This window comes from Athene cunicularia, assembly GCF_003259725.1.
Source record: "Athene cunicularia isolate RWA chromosome 14 unlocalized genomic scaffold, athCun1 chr14_part1, whole genome shotgun sequence".
Lineage (NCBI taxonomy): Eukaryota > Metazoa > Chordata > Aves > Strigiformes > Strigidae > Athene > Athene cunicularia.
The window spans coordinates 17,150,355-17,161,567 of NW_020799118.1; the positions used below are offsets into that span (position 1 = coordinate 17,150,355).

At 42.9% G+C, this 11,213-nt stretch overlaps 1 protein-coding gene across 2 annotated transcripts in view; it reads left to right on the forward strand.

The window, feature by feature from the left end:
* The window catches only part of CRAMP1 (cramped chromatin regulator homolog 1), a 44,005-nt gene extending 37,195 nt beyond the window's left edge, over positions 1–6,810 (forward strand). For both annotated transcript variants that reach the window (XM_026858876.1, XM_026858875.1), the window contains exons 17-20: positions 1,095–1,329; positions 1,620–1,784; positions 2,427–2,572; positions 4,960–6,810. In XM_026858876.1, coding sequence (XP_026714677.1) covers positions 1,095–1,329; positions 1,620–1,784; positions 2,427–2,572; positions 4,960–5,124 — 711 coding nt within the window. In that variant the 3' untranslated portion in view covers positions 5,125–6,810. The remainder of the gene's footprint in view (positions 1–1,094; positions 1,330–1,619; positions 1,785–2,426; positions 2,573–4,959) is intronic.
* Positions 6,811–11,213: the final 4,403 nt, after the last annotated feature.

The window sequence follows — 11,213 nt, forward strand, 5'->3', positions numbered from 1 at the left end:
CTGCCAAGCTGGAGGGTGCTGGGCACAACCCCTCACCCCATCCGCATCCCGGCTCGGAGCTCCACACTGTGCTGGGGGAGTGGAGGGCTGGCCCAGCTCCAGCAGCGAGGTAGCACTGGGGCACCCATTTGGAACGCAGATCCCCATCGTTCACCTTCTGCGACTTCCTGGGCATTGAGGAAGGCAAGGGAGGAGCCTGCTGGCCTCTTCGCAGCATGCTGGGGTGGGTCCCGGCTGGATTTTTGTCTGGGGTTGATGCCGCCAACCTGGAACAAACGCGCTGTTGTGTTGGTGTCCCATCCCACGGGCGGCTGCGCTGCCAGGCGGCAGCTGCGTAAGCACCAGGGCTGCTGCAGGAACTGCCTGGTCTGGAGGGCAGGGGCTTGGAAAGAGCGCGTGTGTTAGATGACTTCAGGGTGCTGCAAATAAATTTACAACCATCTCCTCCCCTGCCAAGTTACGCCTCTTCTCTCTGCCCTGGGTTTTCCGGGATTCCCGCGTTACTTCTTGCTTATCCTGATGGGTTGTATAAGGGCAGTGCAGAGGGCACACAGCCCTCTCCCCTCAAAACCAGGCTTAACTGTTGCACTGCTGACTTGCAGCAGCAGCAGTGGCATGCTGAGCTCTCCAGCTTGCTGCTGCCTGGGCCCAATGCTGCCCGGTGTTTCCAGTCCAGCCTGCTTCTGCCTGCCTGGGGATGCTGACTGGTGGTCAGCCCGACCCTGCCAAGCTGCGTGGCCGTCCTGTCTTTTGGAGAGAACCCGGCTTTGCGGGGGGCTAGGGGAGGAGTAGGTTCCTGGTTGGGCCAGCTGGGTAGGCTTTGTGCCTCTGCACTGGCTGGCTGCGACCCCCTGGGAGCCCACCAGCACTGAGAGCCCACCAGCAGTGGGATCCCACCACCACTAGGATCTCGCCATCACTGAGATCCCACCAGAACTGGGAGCCCACCACCCCTGGGAGCCCACCACCACCAGGAAGCTCACCAGCCTTGAAGTCTGATTTTAATCTGATGCTTAGGAGCTAAGCTCTTGCTTTTCAGACAGATTTCCAAGTCCTTCAGAAATTTATGAAGTTAACTGTGTTTCTTGTAACAGGGCACATCAGTCCTTTCTCTGTCAGAACTGACCAAGACTCCCCTCCAAAATGGTCTTTCCACCCCTCCACTTCCCTCATCAGAGGCTTCCAGTACCCGGCTGTCTCCGCCCAATGTTTCTGCTCTATTGGATATTTCTCTTCCTGGACCACCTGAAGATGTGCTTTCTCAAGGAGAACCTGCCACTCAAATCAGTGACTCTATCATTGAAATAGCTATCAGCTCTGGTCAATACAGTAAGTTTGAGTTTAGCTAGAGTCTTCCTGTTAACTTTAAATAACATCCCTGTCATCTTACATGTCAGCAGAAACTTTTCCAGGAAGCAGTTCTTGGGTTTGGGGAGGTTTTTTTGGTATCTGTTGGAAATAAAATCATGTGCCAGTCCTTTATTTTGTAGCATATATAGGTAGGGTTTTTTTTGCTGGGGTTTTTTTTTGTTGTTTTCTCTTTCTAAACATAACTTGGTGGAGTGTCCTGTAATTTGAACCCATTGACTGAATCAGTGATTCCTGACATTGGCTCACAGGTGAAGGTGTTTCTCTGTCACCTGCAAAGCTGAATGGCAGTGACAGCTCCAAAAGTCTTCCATCCCCATCCAGTAGTCCTCAACAGAACTGGATTGCTTCTCCCAGCCATGATCCCCAGTGGTACCCCAATGACTCCACAGACTCGTCTCTCAGCAGCTTGTTTTGTAAGTGTCAGTATACAGAGAACTGCAACGAAAAAGCTCTTTTCTTTAAAAAATAAAAACCAAAAAATGCTGTTTAGTAGAAGTGAATCCTTTGGAAAATCAGAAACCCAGTAGGAGGTTTGTAGAATTCTTTCCTCCTTGCTTTCATTTCAACAGTGTTGCCTTGAATACATTTTCTTCCTCTTTACAAGTCTGTTCCTGAAAAGATCCTGTTGCTAGATTGGGGCCCATACCTTGAGACAAGTAATTCCTTGGCAGTTCTTTGTAGTCTGTTTGGAGCTTGACTCATTAGTTAGGTTGAGACATTTTGGCTGTTCTGCCAAAATGAAAAGATGCCCCTGGCTCTGCTGTTGGGAAAATAGGCTTCGTTCTGTGCTTGGTGAGCATAATCTCAGAAGACATGAGATGACTGGGTTTATTTGGGGATTGTTTGGTGGGTTTTTTTAATTAATATTTAATGGGCCCAGTGTAATTAGTCTGTGTACTCTTAGCAGTGTGCTGATGGTGTTCATGCTGGTAACACATAATTTTTAAGAGCCAGAAGAAATACATGTGTTCCCAGTCTTCTATTTTCTTGGGGGTTTATGCTCCTAATTGCAATCATTCAGTGCAGTGACTTACTGATGTGCCTGTTCTTTATAGCAAGTTTCATCTCCCCTGAGAAGGGACGAAAAATGTTGCCAACTCCTGTTGGGACTGCCAGTGGGACCTCCTTACTGGGACCCAGTCTTCTGGATGGAAACTCACGGGATTCTTTTGTGTCACGGTCTCTGGCAGATGTAGCAGAGGTATGTCATCAAATTACATTCAGCTGTCTGCTTTTTTTAGTGTAGTGTTACTGTATGTGGTCCATCATACCTTCCTGAGATACTTAAGGCAAAGATGTGTTGACATCTGCACTTGAGCTTAGTAAGGAAGGGTTACAGTCCTAATAGAAAGATGTAAATGGCTTGAGGGTATATGGCACTGGAGCTGGTGCAAGAAGCTGTTGTGTGCATGTTCAACCCAGGTTCTTTTTGTGGCGACAGGTGATGTTTACCATGGTGGATGTATCTTTGTTTTGATAGAGAGAGTTGTAATCCTTCTGTTTTGTATGTCCTGCTTTATAGAGCAGGAGTTGAAAAAGCTGAAGATGAGAGAAAGGTTAATACTGATGCAGTTACAGTATAGTTGGAGGACTGCTAGAAAAAGTAAATAGTTCCAGAAGGAAGAAGCAGGAAAGGGTTAATACTAAGTTACCTGAGAGAATGGCAGAAGGACCTGTGCTGATGAGTTATTTTCTCTGTTGGTAGAATTACCCTCTTGTTTTGAAATCTTTTGAAGGGGTACAATGAAGAATAGCAGTTACTAAGGCTTTGGTATCCTTGAGGACAGAGACATACTGGAGGAATGAGCTGCCAGGAACATTATGGAATTCAGCAAGGACAAATGCAAAATCCTGCCCTTGGGAAGGAATAACCCCAACAGCAATACAGGCTGGAGACTGTTTAAGACACAGCTCTGCTGAGAGCTACCTGGGCATGTTGGTAGGCAGTAAGCTGAACATGAGCCAGATGTTGTGTGGCAGCCAGGATGACTGGCAGTGTCATGGGCTGTTTCAACAGGGGCATAGCCACTAGACTGAACAAGGGGATGATTATCCCACTCTACTTAACAGCTGTGAGACCATGTCTACAGTATTGTCACCAGTTTTAAGCATCCAGTACAGAAAAGGCAGAGATAAACTGGAGCAAGTTCAGCCAAGGGCCACTAAGATGATTAGGGGGCCAAAGTGCCTGCCTGTGAGGAAAGGCTGATGGTGCTGGGCTCGTTCACAAGTGCCTGCCTGTACTTGCAGGGAGGTCATCATGCAGCCAAGCGCTTCACAGAGTGGTGATGCATTGTGGGAGGAACAGGCAAAAGCTGACTTGAGAAAGGTTCTGACTACATACAAAGAAAAACCTTTTCACCCTGAGGATAATCAGGTGGGGGAACAGGTTGCCCAGAAATGTGCAGTGTCCATCTTGAGAGCTTTTTATGACTGACATGGTTAAAGCCTTAAGTAAGCTGGTCTGTCCTCCTAGGTGACCCTGCTTTGTTCAGGAGATTGAACTAGAGACCTCTTCCAGTCCCTTCCAATCTTAATTATCCTGCAGTTTATAGTTGTTGACACATGATGTTTCATGTATATAGTAACTTTGAGAGGGCTTGCCCTGATGGAAGGAAAACGTCATTCCTTCTTTGCCCTTTGGATTCAGATAAGGAGGTTCTGTACAGACCTTGTAACTAGGAGCTGCAGCAAGCTCATGCTGTTTTAATGTGCCTTTAGCAGCTTCAGGCTCCACACACAGCTCCACTTCCTGTCATAAATATGAAGATACTGCTTATTTGGTGGTAAGAGTCTGTCAAGGTGTGTGTTAATTAAAGTAATATATAATTTATTTGTGTGGCTTTGAAGTGACATTGAAGCCCTTGATCTTACAAACTGCTTTCAGAAGAAAATGGGGTAAGGTACCATTTTAGGCACACCAGAGCAGCTGTTGTGGCAGATGTGGGTTTGCATAGGTGTCTTCAGAGGAAGCAAGTAACATTTAAAAATGGCTTTAATGAAAGGCCTTTTAATGTCCTGCAAATTGTTTCATTTATAAATGCAGTTACTGTGTTAGGGGTAATATCTATAGAGTTCTTGCACAGTGGATCTAATAGTGCACCTTAATGCTGAATTAAGGACAGGCAGGTAAGGCCCACTGAGACAATATTGAGACTTTTTGGGTTTGGGTTCATTTTTTTTAGAGGCTTTCATTTAGCCATGGATAAGAACTATTTTCTAACTCGGATAAAGTATGTCTTTCATATGAGGAAAGATGGAAATGAAGATGAGGAAGCCAAACTCTTCTTGGGACAAGAGGCAGCAGGCACAAATTAAAACACATTAAATTCCACCTGAATACAAGAAAACTCTTTTAATGTGAGGGTGAACACCAAAACCAAGTTGCCCAGAGAGGTTGTGGAATCTCTGTTCATGGAGATAATTCAACACCTGGCTGGACATGGTCCAGGGCAACCTGTCCTAGCTGTGACCCTACTTGAGCAGAACGGTTGGACAAAATGATCTCAAGATGTCCCTTCCAACCTAAACAATCCTGTGAAATTTCCACTAACATGTAGCTCTTTGTTTCTCTCATGTCTCTTCTAGGTGGTGGATTCCCAGCTGGCTTGCATGATGAATGAGAACAGCATAGATTATATATCTCGTTTTAATGACCTTGCCCAGGAACTATCAATACCTGAGCCAACCCGCAGGGAAATTCTGTTTGATGGAGGAGGTGGTGGTCCCCCAATTGGGGACCTCTCACAGTGAGTGTACGAGACCAGCAGGCTGGTGTAGACTGTTCAGCTAAAGTTGGAGCTTGCAGCGCTGGATCATGGCAAGGACAGGTTGTAGAAAAGCAGCTGAGGCTCAGTTGTCCCTATCTTGTGCGCTTCTTTCTAAAAGAGGAGCATTGTCTTCAAAGGTCTGAAGAAGTACTTGCAAGTCCTGGAATGTGCAATATGCTGGGAAAAACAAACATGGAATTAGTGTGTCCCCCGCATCAGTGATATAAAATGGCAGGTTTATGGGACAGGCCTGGACTTGTACTTTGGAATGGCCTAAGCAAGAAGCTTAAGCAGGGAAGAGTATTGCCAGCAGCTCTCCTACGTGAATTATTTTTTTGTGTAGTAATCAAATTGCTATGATTTGGGATCCACGCTGAAGTTGTGGAGGATGAAGGGTGGGGGTGGGGGTGGGTATGGGAACTGTTTTGCATCTTGACACGTCCTAGTTGGCACTCTTTTTATCAGTCAGGCAAACTGAAATTTCTTGCACTCTATTTAAAGGCGCTGCGACTCTACTAATGCTTCGTTTTCATAGACCATTCTGTTTCTTGGGTTATGTTTTGTTTTTTGACCATTCCAACAGGGGCACGTACCCGCTTTCTTATTTTGTAGGGGAGCTCTGATTTACACTAATCCCAGACTGCATGGATCCTTGGGTAGTTTCCTCTATTTTTAAACCCCATCACATGTCTCAATCATCGTTATCCTGACTGAATTCATATTCTTCACCTTTTAAGATTTTTCATCACATTGCACAGTTCATCCCATGAGCGGGGAGAGTGCTTTCTTACTTTCCCTGAAGAATGGTTGCTTTATAAGTCAGGAAACACTGCAAAAGAGCTTACTGGAATCACTATGAAAGCTTTGTCATAATTAGTCTTGGCTTTGCTGGAAACCTGTATATATTGCCATCTTCACAAAAACTGAGGATTTGCCTGGGAGAGGAAATAGGAAAGAATATTCTAATGCATAGAAACAAATAACATGTTAACGTTAAAATTGTTGAGATCTCTTTTGTGTCATGAAGAGGAGAGGTATCAAGTCCTAGCTTAATCCCTTAGTCCTTCCTTATTTCCTTCTTGTTCTGTGAATTCCGGGTGCTCTGTAGTACCTTGGAGCATCATTTTTCATTAATAGTCACTCCCAGGCACTAGTGGATCTCCCTCTGCTAAATCCCTATGCATTTAATGTTCGTGTTTTAGTATTTGAAAGACCCAGATCCTGATACCAGTGGGTTTAAAGGCATATAAAGTTACTTTCCGTAGAACTGGTTGTCCATTGATTCAACCTTTATAACTCAGGAGACTTTTCCTATTTCCTCTCCTACTGGTCATGAGAGAGAATACTTGTGCCCCCTTTTTTTTAAGCACTTGTCTGCTTCTCTAGTAAGAGGATGTCCCTTGGCTATTTTAAGGAGCTCTGAACTTATCAAAGGGGCTAGTTCTAGATAAACCTCAACAAACAAAACTTCTCCATCTCTTAGGCTATTATCAGGGGTTCATTTTCCCAACTTGCACTATACTTGGTGGATATAGTTCTGCCTGCCTGTAGCTACTTTTACAAGGCTTTTGACTGGGAGCTTTTCCTTGTAACTTCGCTCACAGTGCACTGATTGGATTTTTTGTTTTCTCGGTCACTTTACCCTGCTTTATGTAGATTTAAAAAAAAACCCAACAACCTGATACCTAGTTTGCCTTATGCTTTCTGTTATTAAGAGAAAACGTAACAAGTTTTCTGATGTACCTTTTGCGTGGCCCAGAGCAGCCTTCCTGATTTCACTCAGATTTGGATGACATTCCAAGACCCCACGTATCAGGTTGCTACATCCTCCTCTTTGACATAGGAACCATACAGATGTAGAGAAACAGCATTAGTACAACTGGATGTTCCAGCAAGGAGGCAAACTTTTACTACTAGCAAGAAAACAATCATGACTAGAAGAATGGAGAATTTCATACCTGTGGGCTAACTTCCTGTTCTTGGCTGCTCATCATGTGGTATATGAAGTCCTGTCATTACTTCTCTTCCACTGTTCTTACAGAGCCTTGTTTGAGAATTCTGATGCAATTATAGGAAATAATGTAAACCTAGAATATAAAAAGTTGAAGGCTGTCAGAAAAAAGAATGCTGGGGATTGTATCGTTCTGAGCATTCACCCTTGGTATGGAGAGGATACCCATTACTCTCAAGAGTCACTCCCTCTAAAATTTTAAAGTTTTGCCTAGAGTTGAGCTGTATTTTGGTTCACTCTGTCCCAGATTGTTTCCTCTTGGTTTTGGCTTCTTACATTAGTAATCATAGTAATTATCCTGTATGCTGTACCTCCAGAAATCCTTCAGACTTGCAAGACAAAAGTAGAGGGCTCCTACTGTGGCTGTGAATTACAGGACATGCAGGAGGAGATGTGATACATTCTAATTAAGTACTGTATTTAAAAAAAAAAAAAACCACAACAAAACCAAACAAAAAACAACAAACAAAACCAAACAACAACAACAAAAAAAACCCAACAAAAACCTCTTAATTCTTAAAGAACTCTCATTCTTAAACTTCTAAATGTTGAAAGACCAGCCTGATGGTCTCCAGTGTATTTGGGTAGCTTGACAGACATTTTGTCATCTTTACCCATGCTGGTAATGGAGTGGATGTGACACTGGGTTTGACTCTTAGGTTGTCTAGAATAAGTGCCAGTGTTGCTGCACCTATATGGCAGAACACTTCATCAAGATCTGTGAAGACTTTCTGCTGATCCAGGGAGCTGTCAGGCTGCCCTTCCTCAGCACATTCAGTTGCCATAGGGGAATACCCAAATTGTAGAATGAAGTTAGCATGGTGGCTATTTTCAGTGATGCCATGAGATCTTGAATGTTTTTGCAAGTAGGGTTGGACCACCAAGTAATAATAAAGTGGAAATGACAAAGGTCAGTTCAGCATTCAGAATTTTGTGGTTAGAAATCTGTTTGGCATCAGCCTCTTAGAAGCTGTCATTATGGAACAGCATTTGATTTCAGAACTGTAATGCTTTGCAAACTGCAGTTTAATAATAAAGCCCTTTCAGGACAAGTAAGTCTTATCAGGGAAAAACTTGAAAATAACTTAGAGCGTTGTGGTAGTTTTGAATTGATGCAGAATTTGTTATCCTTGTTATGTGAAAGGTCACTTAAACACACCTCTGATTCCACCAGCTCTAGATTTTAGGTGGATGTGCTTTACAATACTAGTCATCATCAGCTTGTGCCTAAGATTGCTAAACGAAAAATTGGGGGTGGGGGATGTATGTACACACACACACACACATATATATATATATATATATATACACACACACACATACATGTATGCTTGTGTGTGTGTATATATTTGATTTTTCTTACAAAACACAAGGCTTTTTCAATTTTAATTATTTCAGCTTCCCCAACGTAAGTAACAAAATCGGTATGTGTCACAATGTCAGCCTATCACAAGCAAACATTGAAGCAAGTTATGCTGAAATGCACACAGGATTGTTTTTGAGATAAATGTGACTTTGTTAGCATAATAGCTTCTTGGGGCACTGTAAGGTGGTTGGAGAAGACAAATGGACACTAACAACCTCCAGTTCTAGTATTAATTGCTTTAAGCTTTCCCCGTGTTGGTTTAGTGACACATATATAATAAGGAAGTTCCGAATAGTTCAGCAAGGTGAATGGCAGAAAATTCAGTATTGTCATCACAGCCTGGGTGAAAAGCAGTACTACATCCTAAGAATTACATCTACCTGTGTGTGCATGTGTGCGCTAACTGGGTTTTCTGCTGGGTGTTGCATCCTGATTACCCACACAATTCATTTAATCCTTTATCACTAAATCTACTAAGCATAGGAATACTAATTGTTTTTAATATGGCATTGTTAAACCTGTTTTTGACACCCCTCTTTATATTTCTAAATTTAATTAAATGGCTTGGATCAAACCTAATCTATAAAGACATCTCATTTACTGACTTTACAGATCCCAGAGTGGAGGTTAAATTGCATTTTGTTTTTTACACTCAGACTTCAGATGCATTTATAAGGAAAGTACTGCACTTTTTTTTAACCTTTTCAAACCTTTGAATCTCTTAATTTCACAGCAATTTGTAAATGTTAACTAAGTGAAACCTTGGCAAGCACTACAGCAATAAGTTATCATTAATTATTGAAACATGATAACTGCTTTAGAGCTTATGGTTCTGGCAGCAAAAATTAATGCTGTTTCTTTTAATAATAGTTAAGCCATATCATCTAAGGTCTCTGGCTTGTTTGAGATGTGAATTTGTTTTATAGATTATAAATATACCTATATAGTGTATGTATAAAGCAGAATGCCTGTCCTTACTGATTATTTTTTGTACCATATTGTAAATTATATTATTTATTCTTTACCAATTTTGGAAAAAGGTGTTTTGGTTATTTAATATAATATACAAAAGCTGTTAAACTTCCTCTGTTTAAATTTCCAATTCAACTTGTAAAGCTGTTTTTATTCTTGTGCATAAATACATACTAATACTTGGTCTAAATTATGTCCAGTGTGTTACTTGCTGTTCATGCCCTATCAGATGTTTCTATTTAACCTTTATTTACATAATAATGGCCTCTTGGGGGAGGGCAGAAAATTTGTCCATAAGGCCAAGCATTCCAAGGTGAAATCTGGTTTCACTGAAATCAGTGTCATAACTTCTCTTGACATCTCCCATCGCAGAATTTTCATGATTTTCACCATGGTGAGAGAAGGTTTTGGTTGGTCTTTGGTTTGGGTTTTTTTTGCTTTACAGCTTCCATTCCCAGTAGTGTCTGCTAATAGTGAGTGTCAGAAATGGGTCAAGCCAGAGGGCTGTTTGTCTTGAATGTCCTGTCTTTGTCTATGGTCACCAGTACAAGGGGAAGAAAGAAGAAAAAAAAACCCACCACACAGAGGAAATGGGAGCAATAAAAAGGGTATTGTATATCTTGGTGTGTATTTTTTTCCCTGATTTTTTTTTTTTTCCTTCACAGCTTCACATAAGCAGGAATTATATTTATTTATTTATTATTCACATATTGTTATTTTATATATTCACATATTATTTTTATTATTCACATAAGCAGATGTAGAGGTTGTATTCAGGCCATCATGTTTTATATAGCCACTACCAGAAAAACTTTGTCACCCTGAAGACAAACAGGAAGAGGAACAGGTTTCCCAGAGTTGTGCAGTATCTGTCTTCAGAGCTTCCCAAGGCAAAAACATAAAGCCCAGAGGAAGCTGGTCTGATCTAGCTCACCCGGCTTTGAGCAGGGGGTTAGACTCTAGGCCCGAGGTGCCTTTCAAACTGAATTATGCTGTAATCTGTCATAAGTAATTTAATTCCTTTTTGTACACATTTAGGATTTTGGTCTCTGCAATATACAGATTTTTTAAATCCTTGAAGACAAAAGCAGCACTATGGCTGCCTCTACATCTACTTCTTGACGCCTGGAAAGCTGGGGAGCCATTAAATAAAACTTTCAGCTGTTAATGTTAACTTGTAAAGTTATTATCAATTAAAAATACGTGGTTAGAAAGGCCATGCAGGTCTTGGCTCCCTTAGCGTTAACTACCAGATTCTCCAGGAAAGCACTGGCTTACAGCAGCTGCCCAGCTGCAGCCGGCCGAGCTGTGAGCTATTCACAGACACCGTTTCCTGAGAGAGGGGTAAGGGGTGAGTTAGAGCAGATGGGTTATGATCAGGTTACATGCAGGGGTCGATAATGGTGTGTCCACTTTGCGTCCCCCCCGCTGTGCTCTGTGAGACTGAGGTGCTCCGACACGATGCTAAAGTAACCAGGTTATAAAGTTGTCTCTGAGGTTACTCCTTATGCTGGTCTTCCTCCTGATTTTTACGTTGACGTTTTTGGGGTGAAATGCCCTACGAGGCCCCCCAGGGGCCTAGCTGCACGGCTGAAGCACGGGCCGGAGCCGCCCCCCCTCGGGGCTGTTGCAGCCCTTCGCCGCAGGGAGCCACAGCCCCGCCGCGGACAAAACTCGGCCCTTGTGCGGGAGGCGGGCCCAGCTGGGCTCGTCCAGCGGGAGG